We start from the raw sequence: 15,873 nt of genomic DNA, 5'->3' as shown, positions 1-15,873 counted from the left end.
AAGATAAAATTATGAAAAAGCTGCCTGCACACAGCCTTATAGAAACGACCAATTACAACACTCCAACAACATCATTAAAGTTGGTGTCAGTGGGCAACAACAGTTTGTATTGTAATAGTAAGAAAAACCGTAAAATCCACTAAAGACAGCCCTGTAATTATCATAAGGTAGGCTTGCAGCACAATAAAAAAAAAAAAACAAACATGGTCTTTAAATTAAGCAATAAGTATATTCTTTATATTATATTTATTGTTCACCCTCAAAACGTGTGCATTGGTAAGCATGGCTAATCGATGAAAAATGAACCAGCAACGAGACTTCATTGCAAAACAACCGCATGAAATACTGTGTTAATACGAAAAATAAGTTCATACTGTTGGCCCACAACACAAACTGTTTAAACATCAAAATCAATACAAGTACCAGTTTTATCACAAAAGCAAAGGTGACTAATCTGTTTTTGTAACGTGTACATTGATAAAGGAGCAAAATACGAATATCCATTGCAAGACTCAAATGCACGAAAATACTGTTAATGCAAAAAAAAAAAAAAAAAAAAAAAAAAAAAAAAAAAAAACACGTACAAATACATTTAAAGGCAACACTGTTAATATCAGAAAACAAGTTTGTAAAAAAAAAAGTTTCACAACTGGTTTTAAAATGAAAAATGTCACAAAAAAGTGTATGCATTATGTATCTTAAAATAAGTTACATTTAGTTCCCTTTCAATTCGAAGATGGCCACCAAAAATCGTTATGGGATACACTCCTGCCTACTGGTAGGCGTCTCTTTCAGGGAACCAGGTTTACGGTAGGTAAACTAGCGTTTTCTTTTAATTCACCTTGAGCCTGTCTGGGTCTGTTCATCGCCTTCGAAAAACAAATTGGTAAATTCGCCGGACAGCCATGTACTGACTGGAACATTCAGTATGACGCGGTATTATTATTATTCATAACCAGGCGTTTAAAAGAGACCCGGAGTCTGTTTACCATATTTCCCAGAAGCCCTGCCGCAGACCCGCTGAGTAAAAACAAAACAAAACAAAACAAAAATTTGGTTGGTGTTTTGTAACTAAGTTTTGTACTCTAAAGTAACATTTAAACTTGCCAGCAGTCAAACGCAATAGTATTGATATTATTGTTTTTTTTTTGTGTACTATTTAGCTAAAGCTATATTATTTAGTAGCCTTTCTGTGAAGTCGCCGTGAAATGTGTTAAAAATAAATCACCGAGCCAAAATATTGTCCTTAGTTATGACTGAACACGTTAACTCTGTAATGCTCATTTATGCATGATGAAATGCATTGTCGCCTTTTGTAGCATATTTAATCCACTCAAAAACCAACATTTTCAAATGCAAAGTAAGGAGGTGTGGTTGTTCTCCATCCAAAAAATAATAATTCAAATTGAAACTAGAGAATGTTACACTAGGGATCACATTTTAACAAGAACAAATACATGTTTGTTGAGAGATAGAAAGAGAGAAAGAAAGAAAGAGACACAGCAACAAAAGACTGGGAGCAGTAGGGTGTGCTCTGTCAATGCACCGAGATAGTCGTAGCATGGGTTTTGTTTTGTTTTTGTATTTTTGTTTAAACCTTTTTTCTGTTGTTAATAAAAGTGCACAAAAGCGTTGAATTGCAGTGTGGCAGGCTGGCGAGTGGATAGAGGCCCAGAGAGTCTAGTTCAGAAAAAGAACTATTTTATTATAAATAAACACAAAAATGAAAGGGCACAAGGGCCAAAATAAATGGATTTAAACAGAAATAAAGCAAGACAAAAAAAACAAAAATAACAATTTCCAGGCTGGGGAATGCCTTCACTGGAAACCTACAAACCTACAAACCTACAAACCTACAAACCTACAAACCTACAAACCTACAAACCTACAAACCTACAAACCTACAAACCTACAAACCTACAAACCTACTTCTTCAGCTCCCTCTCCTAAATGAGAAGCAGAGGCCTCCTTTTATGTCAGGTGGCTGGGCGCTGATTGATCGTTAATTAACCTAATCAACTAATCAACCCCAGCCACCTGAACATAATAAACCCAGGCAGGTAGGGGAAATTAACCCCATCCCTGCCAATTTAAAAAGGGCAGAGCTTTGCTCTGCCACATGCAGTCTTCAGTGTCTGGGTTTATTATTTCTGTCGCTGGCCAGCCGGTTACATCAATTATAGATACATTTAGGGGTGTAGACCACAATGACTAGAAATTGTACAGTAACACTAGAGTTTAAGCCAAGCCGCTCTTCAACCAGACTTTATATATATTTTAAGAACCCTTAAGTTAAAGCCATGTGAATGGGCTCCTACTGTACATGCCAGTTGAAATGGCCAAGCATCTCAGCCCGTTGAATTGAATGGAAAGGCAAGAGCTGGACACCAACCTCGAACCGCACAGATGAAAGAGGAATGGCTTAACAATTAACTTAGCAAGATCTGTAATTGAGAGGCAAGGACACGCCTTATATTGATGTCAGTTTTATTAACTTTTCAGCTGCTAGGAGGAGATCCATTACAAAGTGTTGAAAGTGAGTCAGACATTCAAATCCATATAGCACTCCCTAACTGAAAAAAGGACTACATCACAGCATTTGTTCCCATTAGATGACAGAATCCTTTGTTTTCTAAGAAAACACAATTATTTTACATTCACATTAAAGAAATAAATCTGACAAACTGATACTACGACAGTTTAACCTTACTTCATTTTGGTTAATGTAGGACAGAAAGAATTCAGATTTACAATGTATTTACTATAAACCCTGGAAAACCTTTGCAGCAAAGATCTTCACATCTCATACATCTGTTTTTATTTAAATACATCGCCTCCCCAAACACAAACTAAGTATGTAATATGTGATACATTAATTCAATTTTACTTTTCAATTTTTAAACAAACAAGGCAATACATGGTTTTGTTGAAATTGATACTTGTCCCTGCATGTCTTTGCTGAGCTGTATTTGGTCCATAGGTTCTACGTTGTATAATACTTTTTTTCTGTAGAAATTAATGGTAGCACTCATGGCTCCATACACAAACCGTTCCCATCTTTATATATTTATCCTGAAACAGTGCAACTAGAATACAGAACCACTTTCATGCTTTGTTCCCTGCAAGAGAAACTTTGTGTTCAAAGGTTTTGCCCCAATGCGGAAAGTAAAAACTCACACTAGGTTTAAAATATTAAAGATTAAGGACCTTCAAATGCATTTACTCGACTTGGAGCTCACCTGGCATTTATTTCCAAGACTTTCTCATTCCACATAAAGTATGGGACAATGCAGAGTTGAAAAGTCACATTGTTACATGATTTGAATAGAAGGAGGGAGTCTGGTCAATACCAGGGGCCTGTTGCACAAAAGTGGTTTGAAGAGTTATCCTGATAACTTCCAGGTTTAATTGTGAAAGTCAGGCTTAGTCTGTTGCACAAAACAAGATAGTAATAACTCAGGCTTAAAACCATGGTTAAATAATGCTTAAATAAACCTGCTTTGGAGCAGGATAACCAAGATGAATCCTGACTTTTAAAACTGAAAAACCCAGATTCCACCCTGTACAAGCGATACTGCTTCTCTAGGGATGGTATCCTGTATCTGGCGGATCTCTTAAAACCCTCTCTTGAGCAACCAACCAGATGGAGCAGAGTCCTACTCATATACAGGTATTCTGCATAGCTCTAAGATTTATAGCCTGTGGAACATTTTTGTATACAGTCAGCGATGCTGAAAATCTTAAAAAAAGCAACGATATGCAGAGCTATAAGGAAAGTGTACCTTGCATTGAAGAAGTTGCTGCCAGTCTTGGTGAAGTTTCCTGGACATGGTCCAGTGAAGCGGAACAAGGAGGCATTTTATGCTATTGCCGGTAATTATTATAATATAGATTTAAATAAGGGAAAAAAAATTAATATATACTACATATTTTTTTATTATTATTTTCTCATTATTGTTATCATTTTTCATTATTATTAATACATTTTTTACTTATAGGGTTTCCCAATGTGATTGGGGCGGTTGATTGAAATAAAAATAGTAGGCTACTGTCTATATTCTTTAGAATGTTATGTCTATAAATTATGACCATACCTAATTTTCTATTAATCAAAATACAGCAGGATATAAATATAAATAATAAAGCCAGAGGATTTGTGCTTGTGTACTCGGGATACAAATGTATACTTACACATTAAGCGTCAGCTGCCACCCTGGCTTTAATTTAAAATTTAAAACATTAACATTATTGTACGTTGAATTTAAAATGTGTTAGGAAGCAGTAAAAAAAAAAAGTCACCCTTTCCTTCATCTCCATTTTTTCAGAAGACCGTTAATAAAGATTACCATGACAACACACTCAAATAGTTGGTTTACGCGCATAGATAGAAGCATTAAACCGGCTTGAGTTATCAAGTTTAAGTTTTAGTTTAAGTTATCTGTTAACACATATCAGATAACTTAAACTAAACCTGGCTTTTTAAAACCACTTTTCTTCAATAGAATCTAGGTCATTCAAATTCTTATGTGAGCTTAAGCCTGGCAAACACATATTAAAAACAACCTATTAAAATGAAATTCGATGCCAGAAAAAGGGATTAATTTTCACACTGGAACAAAAGCTAGACCAAAAATCTTCTAACCTACACATACTGCAAAACACAATTTCATGACTACTTAAATGTACAGGTATTTCATGAACATAGGTTAACAATATATTCAACAGCAGTTCTACTGACAAGTCCAACACAACGAAACGGGTCATGGCTCTGGGAGCTGGTAGTTGATGGGGTGAGAGCCCTCTCGTGGTTGTCCAAAGCAACTTAAAACCACACTGACCGCAGCATTCACTGTGGACCTGACCTCCTCCTCTGTCTTTCCTCTGCTGGGATTTACCTCAACAAGGTCAACTGCAGAAAGCAAACCTGGAAATAGAAAATAAGGTCTATAGCTTCATGCATATTTTTTTTCACATTTGCATGTGAGAACTGGTCTATACTGAAGAGCTGCATGTTCAGGTAGGTACACTATTTGAATTCTTGTACAAAAAAAGTAAGTGCTAGATGACAAATCAGTATTAACTCATATAATAATATACTGAAGATGAAGAACATTTTATCAAAAGTGAACAAATAAAAATATATACTGATGAGGAGTGAATACATATGCAAATTGGCAATGGGTGTCTAAAAGAGGCATGTGTGACTTAAACTCTCTGATAGTAACATTAAGGTTTTCCAAATATTGTTCAAATGTACCAAAATGTTTCCTTTTTGATTGCATTGAGTCTGAAAGCTCCAAAACCAATAATAATAATAATAATAATTTCAGACCTTTAATTAGGGGCTTGTATGTAGTAATCAGAAGTTTATTATTCTTTTTAGAAGACTTGCATTTGTTGTTTTTCCTTTCAGAATGCAATTGTGCTAATGGCAATTTTTGAGCAAAATGCTTTTGATAATCTTCCCCATTGAGTATAACTTTTGAATATGTGAATATGTTGGGAAGCCATACAAAGATTTTGCTGGTGCTTTTTAAGGTCGATCTCTTATAATAATCCATTGCTATTTGTGTTTTGGATGATGTCATAAAAACAGTAAGATGGTGAAACTGTGTGGTTTGTATTGTTGCTGTCACAAACCCAGTCCCATGTGTTTAACCTGTGTTGTGCAAATGGCTTTTCCTCTTTCCATACCAGTTTTGCAAATCTCTTCTGCAACGTAGATGCCCTCCCTGTAGGTCAAGCCTCCAATCACTGGTGTTCCTGTCGCTGGTGCCACTAAAGGATCTAGTGCGTCGATGTCATAACTCAGATGAATTGGCCTCTTCACTCTAATAAAGAGTAGGTGGGGCAATTATAACATGGCCTACTGTACATATATAACATCTCCAATAACTGGATATGTTGCCAACTTACCCTATGGTGTTTTTGCTTATCTTAAAAGTCATTGTTCTCATGTTCAGTATTTACTAAAATCTTCAGGACCATTACTGTTTTATGTACAGTATTTAAAAAATAATATATCTGTTTTTGGTAAGTTGCATTGCAAGGGAGCTTTTATTGTTTTATTTTTAGGAAATGAAGATCCCTTCCAACACTTTGTAGGTCCCATGGCCAACTTACTGTACATGATGATCAAGGAAGGTGTTATAGTATCTAACTTGTCTAGTGTAGTTAATTTTCCTACAACCAATGTGCTCATTTCTGTAGGTACGTTTGACCCCTCCAGGTATTTTACATTTAAAAACATGCAACAGGTTTCTTATGAAACAGAAGTTTAAACTAATTGAATCTAAAGGGTATATCTTTTGGCAATAGAACATATAATATAAAAAGTTACAGTTCTTGGCATACAAAGCATGCTACTACTGTTCTTCACAAACAGGTGAAACAGTTGATGGAGTCTTAACCTAAAATGTTTTCTTTATTTTTTACTGTACTGTACTACATTTCACATACATTAGGAATGTTCCAGCATTATTTCCTGGCATCGGGAGAAATGATAGAATCTTAAATCTTATAATCACGAGCCAAAGCAAAAGGGGGAGGGGGATCAGCTACTGCTTGGAGATACTACTTAAAACAAGTCAGGCTCTTCCATGAGCAAGAACTCAAGACAAGCCTTGTCAACAGCACTTCATTCACAATGGAGATCCTGAACAAGTGCTATTTAAACCTACTTGGAGAAGAGATGATCGCAAGTCTCCTCCATCACTCTACCCATTCCAAATCGGTCCAGCTCTGTCATTGAGAACGATTTGATTCCCAAATTCTTTACGATGTAACTAGTTTCAGTGACACAGAGAAAGAAAACCATGGAAATGTTTTATGAAATAATTTCTGGATTATTGCATGCCTTAATTCTACTAGGGAAAACATATCAGTGTTGAAAGGGTAGTACAACTAGGATGATCAACAGCCTTTCCTCTTTCAGCACAAAGTAACTTTACAGAAAAAAACTAATCTAATAGTTTCAGTGTTTAATATACAGAGAGCTTTGAAAGTTAAATTCAGTTCTTATCATTAAATACAAAAAACCTAACATCTCCACAAGCCTGCATTGCACTTCCATTAGCTCCTCAATGTGTGTTATACAAAGTCTGCATTTTCACTTTAAAAATGTTATATCTGGTAGTACTTTCAGTTATAGGAAGTTCTCAACATCTGTGGCTGCAAAATTATGAACTATTATTAGACACCGATTGACTACTACTGCTACTACTGTGCCAATAAGTACACGGTGAAGACCTGCGGCAAGGATGGATTCCACATTCAGGCTGCACCCTTTCCATGTCATCCGCATCAACAAAATGTTGTCCTGTGCCAGAGCTGATAGGCTCCAGACAGGAATGCGCGGTGTGTTCGGAAAGCCCCTGGGTAACATGGCCAGAGTCTGCATCGGTCAGGTGATCATGTCTGTCAGCACCAAGGATCACAACAAGGAGCATGCGCCAAGTTCAAGTTCCCCGGGCGCCATTAGATCCACATTTCCAAGAAGTAGGGTTTCACCAAATTCAGCATTAATTAATTCGATGAGATGATGAAGGACAAGCATCTGGCTGTGGGGTGAAGTACATTCCCAACCATGGTCCCCTGTCCAGATGGTGTGATCATAAACACAGTGGCACGGCAGCCAGCTATACAAGCGATACAGTTCGGTTCAGCAAACAGACCAATGAAAAATGTATAAAAAAATGAAAAATACTACTACTACTACATCAAATATTTTAAAATGACTTATTTACTTAACAACTCGTTACAATAACCTGCTTTAAAGGAAAGACCTACTGCTCTTCTGGGTCAAGATCCCGTAGCCCAATGTAAACAATATCCTTCGCTGTTAGGCAGGGCTTTATCCAAGAGAAGCCAGGCATCACTGGAATCTGGTTTGTAAGCAACAAGGAATGACAATACTTTAGTTATCAAAGAAACAATGACATACTGTGTCAAGGTGTGAAAGAAAGGGAGTAGTTGGTTAAATAAAGGTATCTGCTAAATAAATAATACATAAATACAAAAATAATAATAAATAGAAAGGACTCCAAAATACCCTTGAAGAGAATGGGCAATAATGATATTAACTGGATGAAAGACATTGAAGCTTTGATTATTGGTTACTTTTTCTCAAGTGAAGCCCATTTTTCGTGTGACAAGCCAAGGCGTCCGGTATATCAAGATCTTTATCCTAGAGTTCAATTTGAACTAGTTCTATGTTACTAGTTGTGCAACATCAATTTGTTTTTCCTTCATAAATCTCGCAATCGGGTTGCATGCTGCTCTTGGGTGAAGTTAAACTGCAACGCTCATTTAGAAAACAAAGATCAAAAAGTGAAAATGAACACTAACTGAAAAGCAATCATTGAACAAGATAGGTAAAAATGCAAGCCAAGTTAACATTAACTAAAATGCACAACTCAATGAATGTGGGTATCTAGTTGCATGAATCAGTCTGGTGACATACTACTTAAAATGCTAAAAACAGAACAATTTAAATTTCAAGGAGCAGTCTAAGTGTCAAGAATTACTTATTAACATAAAATAAAAGTGGTGTTGTGTGCATATGCTCCATTCTGGTATTTTTAATGTTGTCAGACAAAAAGCATGTAAAAAAAGAAAGTTCTGCTTTTGAAAAAAGTGCAGTGTACTGTTTCTCAGCTCATTTATCTTGTAGATTTTGCAAAAGCCATGTTACAGAAAATCATGAATCATTTACATGAGATTGGTTAGTATGCAGTTTCTCTGGTATAGCAGGGTATGAAATAGTGTCACCTATGTGTTACACAAAATATATGTTGTGAGGCTTGTATTATAATTCATGTATTCTTGTTAATTATAATACATAACAATTCTTGTTGCGACAGAGATCAATTGGACACACATTTCATTGCAAATACCTTGTAGACATTTACCTTTGATTGTAGTTCCTTCAGAAGATATGAAACTGGCTGGCCATGCAAGTTGCCAGTTGGAGATGTCAGGGGAGTGTTTATATCAGCATGAGCATCAACCCACACTAGACACAAGTCCCTTTGAGATCTTGCATGCCCAAGAATGGATCCGATTGCTAGACTATGGGAGAATGTATGAAAACATTTAGGGTCGAATGCACCAATGAGGACTAAATAAAACGCACTTTAGTGCTAAACTAGGGTTAGTTGATCTGGGGTTATGTTTTAATCACAGTTGTATTGCACCACGACATTTTAAATCTTGGATTCAGCAAGTAATCCTAGATTTCTGATTATCAATCAGTCATTATTTGTATAGACCATATTTAGCAAACGTAAGCAAAAAAAATAAATGAGAGTTCAAACAGAAGAAAACATTACATTTTATTAATTGTACTCATTATGTACCATTTCTCTGCTCAGGTGATGTTTTAATCAATTATCAAAAAGTGACAACTTAGGCCCCACTTGCAGCCTATGGCTTTCCTACAACCCTTATCCCGATCTCTAGTTATGCCAACCGGGTTGTCCTGCATTAATTCCAAATATCAGTGAACTATAAGAATAGCTGTGTTTTACTTGCATGAACTTTAAAATATTTGTTTTAGTGTGAAAGAGTTTATAGGCCACCTAAAGAGGCAAATTCGAATATATTTATTTTATTGTCCTTGAATACAACGTTTCAGCCACAAAAAGCTTCCCTACAAAGTATTCATTTATTGGAAACTATACATGTGGAATAAGCATTCATTTAAGGCCACTAAAGTTTGTTAGTGATCGACACCCGTACATGCAGGGGTTAATTTGTAAACAAAAAGCTACCCATTAATAATTAAGGAAGAGGGATAGCACTTCTATCATATTCCACTGACCATGATTTATAGTAGCTTCTATATATGCGCTTCAAGTTCTCATGTGCTTGCGGGTTTCATGGCTTATTGCTGGTGTCGGTAGCTGCCTGCCAATCTTTGCCTAACCTTTTTTACCATAATATTTAGCTTTGCACACATGCCAACAGTCCCTATAAGGTCGGGACAGCCCCGATTTCCTAACAAATGTCCCGCGTCCTGATGCATGGGAAGAAATTATTTACGATATTTACCCATAGAAAAAAAAAAAATTCTGCACAGCAGAGCTAGTGAAAACCACACGCTGCGCTCTTCATGCAGCTGACACATCTGCTGATACAAAGAATGCTTCATTGTGTCTGTGTTTACTGTCATGCTGGTAGTGTGGTGTTGAGTTGGGGGGATACGTCTATTATTATATGATAGAGTGTTTTTTGTGTATGACCCTCTCCCATGTGTATAATGCGTATAACACTCCCGTGCCCAGGGGACGAGCGATCCACTGAACAGTTTCCAAATGTTGGCAAGTATGGTGGTGGGCCCACTAATCTGATGAACAGTAGCGACAAGCACTAGTTTTTTGGTGTTTCGCCGTTTGGGTGTGAACAAAACTAGCAACACTTTTGTAATTCAATTCATGGAATAGGAAAACTTTTTTGTACATGTTATGTACATATAGTTATTTTTTGCAACATAAAATAACTCCACCCCCCCATACAGTTCATTGCAAACTTACTCACCTGTCAGACACAAAGGTACAGGATCTAGGATCTGCTGTGACCAGCACACATGAACCCTTGCGTACATGGGTATACTTTTAACATGCCGCACACTATTTTTTTTTATTGTTTTATAAAAATATTACATTTGTAATTGTACAACATGATATATAAACACGATACATAACTTTTGCCTATTTCTTTTCACCTTTTCTCAAATATACAATATTTCTCATCGCTGTAAAATTCAAATGGATTCAGTCTGTCTGTAATTTTTCTTTGTGGAACTCTTTCCTGTAACTCAATCCACCTGAGGTATTCTGCCATTATGTCTAAATTTAAGCCACCTCCAAGGAATGTTTAAATTGAACCCACCTTTTTAAACCTGGATTCAAATTGGTGGTGCAATGTGATTTATTTTAACCTCGGATTAATTTTAAACAAGGATTACATATTAAACCAGGTTTAAAGTTTTGTGCAACATGATTAAAGTATAATATTTGATTTGATCTGGGTTGGTGGTTAATCCACGTTGATGCAATCGACCCTTAAGGTCCCAATCTTGACAAACTTCCCAACTTCAAAATTAACTGATTTTCAAAATGCTTCCTCTTGAATCACTATTACACCTTCCTGTAATGCACTGTACAGTGTTGATACATCTGCCTTACTTCTTCTAATAATCAGAATATCAGCACTTTACCGAAAGCATTGAACAGGAAGAGAAATATAAACAAACCTGTGATCCCCTCCAAGCACCACACAGGCCCTTCCTTCCTTCTTTACAGTGTGCACAGCATCAGCAAGATGCTCATTAGCAAGGCCCACTGTCTTGGGCATCCTGACCTTCCCAAAAGGTTCATCGTTGGGAGCATCATCCAATTTCAAGTTGCCATAATCCTTCACCTGACAACCTTCAGACAACAAGGACGTCACGATTCAACAAGTTAGTCAGGTGAAGAAGACAGCTGGATGAAATTAGATTCTTAAATGCATTATAAGGGGCGTTCCGTGTGCAGTGAGCAGTGTTGTGTGGTGCACTGCCATTACATGTTAAAAGCTTTGTAAGCAAGGGGCATTACTGTTTGATACATATTTTTTTGTTAAGGTTAAGTTTTGGATAAAACAATTGATTTTACTCAAACTGTCAACCCTGTAATGGGGTACTGAGGAGAACTACCCCTGCAAAATAATGGATTATCCCTCAAATCACATATGACCTTCTGCATGTGACCTTATCATCGAGGAAGAAGCTACAGTAAAACACCTGCAGGAATGTCTAAGCAATTTCTCATATTTGAAAGCTAACTTGTATTGGGATACATAGGGTACTTTAGAGATGTAAACCATGTTAGATGAACTAAATCACAAAACTTGAATTTTTTTTCCAAAAATCTATAATTAGTTTTATAAACCCCAGGAAGCCCTTTACCAAAAGCACAACATGTACTCCTGTTCTGTTTACCGCATGGGACATAAAGGCCAGACTTTGTTATATATGTCAATCCAGTTACTGTCAAACTACGTTACATGTTTAGAGTAACATAGCAGACTGGAGGTAACATGGTTGATTAAAACACAAATGTACCAGTTGTTGCTAGTTGTATTATTACATATAAAACTGTTTCCATTTTTTTTTTTTTTTATTGAATTTGAAAGTAGAGCTCAGATGAGGTCCATCAGCCAGAACCTTCTCAAGGTTAGGCTACAGGAGGTGTAAATGCATGTAACATACATTGATTAAATTTTAAAATAATGTATTATTATCAGATGTTAATTTAAATGACTATTTTTAATAATACATAAATATTTGCATTGGGAAGCTAGCAGGATGTCCCAGTAAACCATGAGCCCTGACAGGCCATCCTCCTAACCGTATAACATGAACAATCATTCAATATCCTGTTTATACCATGTTTGAAACTAGTCCCAGTAAGCATGTTATTCCACTTTAGTGTAAGAACAAAAATGTATCCTACACTAGATATACCAACAGTTGTGGTATAAATAAAAATATATAGGCGTTCCAAAAATGTATGCATGATTCTTCCTCCACAGCCTGCAACTACCTGCCATGTAGGGATCTCCAAAGAAATACTGTCCAAAATAGCCATGAAAATAAACACTATGGAAAAACAAAATTTACATTGCATAGAAAAATATCAATATTTCATGGCTGTCATTTTTGAGGGAAATGTCAAACTAAGCTCTTCCACTTTGATAATGCTGACGTATTGCTGAACTGTGGCCTGTTGCATCTTGCTTACATTGTTAAGGTCTGCTCTGTCTTATTCATGAGTGCCATTAATTGACTACATTTTGCGTTACTTAAGGCACTGAGCTCGTTGACAGATTTAACATATTTGCTACATGTTAAAAAAAATAAATTCTTTGCACTGAACACACTTTTTTCTGTGTTACAGGTAACGGCTGATTTTTAACTAATTTACACCAATATGTTAAGCTTTCTATTACGGTGTTTTACAATTCTTAAATTGTAAAGCTCTTATTCTACATCAACACTAATAATATGACATCAGATTAAAGTACAGCTCCTCCCAATTGGGACATGTTAAAAAAAAAAGCTGTAAAAAGATTACAATTCACCAATCTCCACAAAGGAAGAGAATGATCCATCCCAATACAAAAGGGAAAAGAATGATCTATCCCAATACAAAAGGGAAGAGAATGATCCATCCCAAATACTTTGTGGAAATTATCCTGCTATCTAACATTTTTTAAAATAAAAATAGTCCCAGGTGCTTCAAAGTGCAGTTTGCAGATTCTGCAATATTATTTAAACTAAAGTTATTTGACAAGAGTTATTTTATGTTCCAAGAACTGCATTTAGGGACACGGTACATGTCTAAACATGTTTGATTTCAAATTTAAATGCCCTTAACATAGCTGACCAAAATATAGTTTAAACTGGGATTTATGGCTTGTTATTAACAGGTTTTCTTTTGTTAAGATCAGCAAAGGTGTTTTTTGGTATATTTTAAATGTTGTTTTTCTATAAAAAAAAAAAAAAAAAAAAAAAAAGTTGGTTGAACAAAAATACATGTTCCTTTTTAATGTTTTTACAAGGTGCAAAAGGCACTCTTACTGGTATAATGACTCAGTTACATAAGAATAATGTGTGAACTAATCTTGTGTGATTTCAAACTATGTGAAAAGCAATTTGTGTGTGTGTGTGTGTGTGTGTGTGTGTGTGTGTGTGTGTGTGTGTGTGTGTATATATATATATAAAAATATATATATATATATATAGATATATATACCTTAAAATTTTACCTTGTGCTTGGAGTTTTTCAGTCAACCCTGCTGTCCTTATATAATCAGGCCCCTTCTCTACACCATCCTTTAGCTAAGGACAAAACAAGGCAGGCACGGTTATTTAACTCTGTTAATCCTTTTGTACACTTTATCCAGTTTATCCAGTTTATTTCCATTCCTCTCAGGTAGTTTTAGCCGGAGGAACCGTAACCGCCTTGAACTCTACTCTACTATGTTGCTGCGTTATAATAACATACACTTGATATATTCAATTTACCTAAAACAAAAATTAAACATGCGGAACAATGTTTTGTATGAAACCGTAAACTTAAACATTTCCCCCAAACAATATAGGGAATACTTTTTTATATCGTAGTGAATACATGTCTCAATATTTACAAAAAAAAAAAAAAAAAAGTTAAAATTATTAATTAAACATATCTGCATGTTAAATATATAACGTACTGTAAGTTTTTTTTTTTTTTTTTAATTATCTTGTGGCAACGATACATGACTAAAATCAATAAACTGCACGTCTTTATAAATATCTGTATTATTATTATTATTGAACATAACGTTTCCCCACCTGTCCTCGTGAAAATGGAGCTCCGATAATTCCAATTGAATGATGACATCTCCTAATAACCGCGAATTGAAGGAAGCTTTTTAAGATATGCATATTTCTTTACCTCCAGTTCAGGAAAAAAAAAAGGATGAATTAAAAATAGCAGCAGCAGCAGCAGCAACAGTAGAAGGGTTTTTAAAGCAAGGCTCTGTTTATTCCCGAGACAACGAATAGCAATGCATAGGTACGGTAGTACTTATTTGTATACCGGATTGAGAACGCCCTTGCGATATAATTATAATGAGAAGCGCAAAGCAATCTCAAATCAACTGTACACTATGTACCATGTGAAGGTTTTGAGTGCGCGACACAGTTTTGTTGTTGATGCGCCGCTCTGGGAGTAGGCACTCCTTAATCCATTTAACATTAATCCCACAATATTACATAACACATCAGTAATCCCCATATTACTCTGTTAAAACAGTTACTGTTTACGTGATAAGTAATTTGTGGTCTGTACTGTGCACATGTATAACAGGGTGACTCGCGTCACTTTATTTAGGCACGTTTGATTTTGTTATTGTAGTATATTCACGCTTTTTTGTCGCGTTTGGTTTAATTTTAGTTTAGTTTTTAAACTGGTTTGTGTTCCGTGGTGGGTTGGGAGAAAATGAAAGAAACAGCCGCCGACGTTTAGAGCAAGGCTCCTGCTGTATGTGTTTTTTTTTTTTTTTTTAATAATACTGTTTTAGAAATTAGTATTTTAAAGGCGTTGGACCGGGAGGGGAACTCGTTCTTTTCGATCGGGGTCGGCTCACCAGGCAGAATACAAAGAAGGATTTAAACTATAACCACAACAACGTGCCAAAATAAGCGTGCTTTATAAATGTGTTAAAGTAAAACAAACATTAAATCAAACGTGAATATACTATAATAATAAAATAAAACATGCCTAAATAAAGTGACGTGTCATCCCGTTACATTCACCCCAGCTGAAAATGTAACGTGTCCTCATGTTTAAAAAAAAAAAAAAAAAAAAAAAACCCTACAAAATCCCATTACCTTTCACTAGTTCCTATTCCTAGCTCACATACACTGAGGTACCCCACCTTCCAATTTACAAAAAAAATCCCAATTCCATTCTCATTCACCCCGTAAAAACAACCAATCAAACAGTCTCCCAGGGGAGCCCAGTAAAACAACAATACAACTAAAACACAGGAGGGTCCTCAGGTGCCTCCAGCTCTCGCAGCCTTTGTCCGGGTCCCCCTCCCCGCCCCCCTTCGCCATTACATTAGGTTACGTGAACAACTAAACATACTAGTTCAGTACATTTTTTAAAATATCGAGTATACCTACAATAATACACGCCCGCATTCCCCACTACATAGACGTTCATATAATAATAAATAGGTGCATTTTAATTCCACGGGGACGGTGGGAGGTTTTCGCCTGTAATTGTCTTTTTGAACAAATTTGTGGAACTAACATGTTTTTTTTTTTTGGTTCTTCTTCAC

General features: G+C 35.9%; 1 protein-coding gene across 2 annotated transcripts; it reads right to left on the bottom strand.

The window, feature by feature from the left end:
* Positions 1–2,490: 2,490 nt before the first annotated feature.
* On the bottom strand, positions 2,491–14,705 carry arg1 (arginase 1). Of its 2 annotated transcripts, XM_041249941.1 has the most exons (8): positions 14,378–14,703; positions 13,810–13,882; positions 11,255–11,429; positions 8,910–9,069; positions 7,789–7,883; positions 6,681–6,785; positions 5,695–5,831; positions 2,491–4,924 (listed from the first exon to the last, which is right to left on the bottom strand). In XM_041249941.1, exons 1-8 carry the CDS (start codon positions 14,468–14,470, stop codon positions 4,761–4,763), a joined length of 1,002 nt encoding a protein of 333 aa, XP_041105875.1. In that variant the 5' UTR covers positions 14,471–14,703; the 3' UTR covers positions 2,491–4,760. The 2 variants fall into 2 exon arrangements, with proteins under 2 accessions (XP_041105875.1, XP_041105876.1); XM_041249942.1 differs by lacking the exon at positions 6,681–6,785 and having other exon boundaries at positions 14,378–14,705.
* Between the last annotated feature and the right edge of the window lie 1,168 nt (positions 14,706–15,873).

This window comes from Polyodon spathula, chromosome 5 (assembly GCF_017654505.1).
Source record: "Polyodon spathula isolate WHYD16114869_AA chromosome 5, ASM1765450v1, whole genome shotgun sequence".
In the NCBI taxonomy this organism is placed as follows: Eukaryota; Metazoa; Chordata; class Actinopteri; order Acipenseriformes; family Polyodontidae; genus Polyodon; species Polyodon spathula.
Note: the sequence above shows the minus strand (reverse complement) of the source record. Positions and strands in the feature narration are given on the sequence as shown.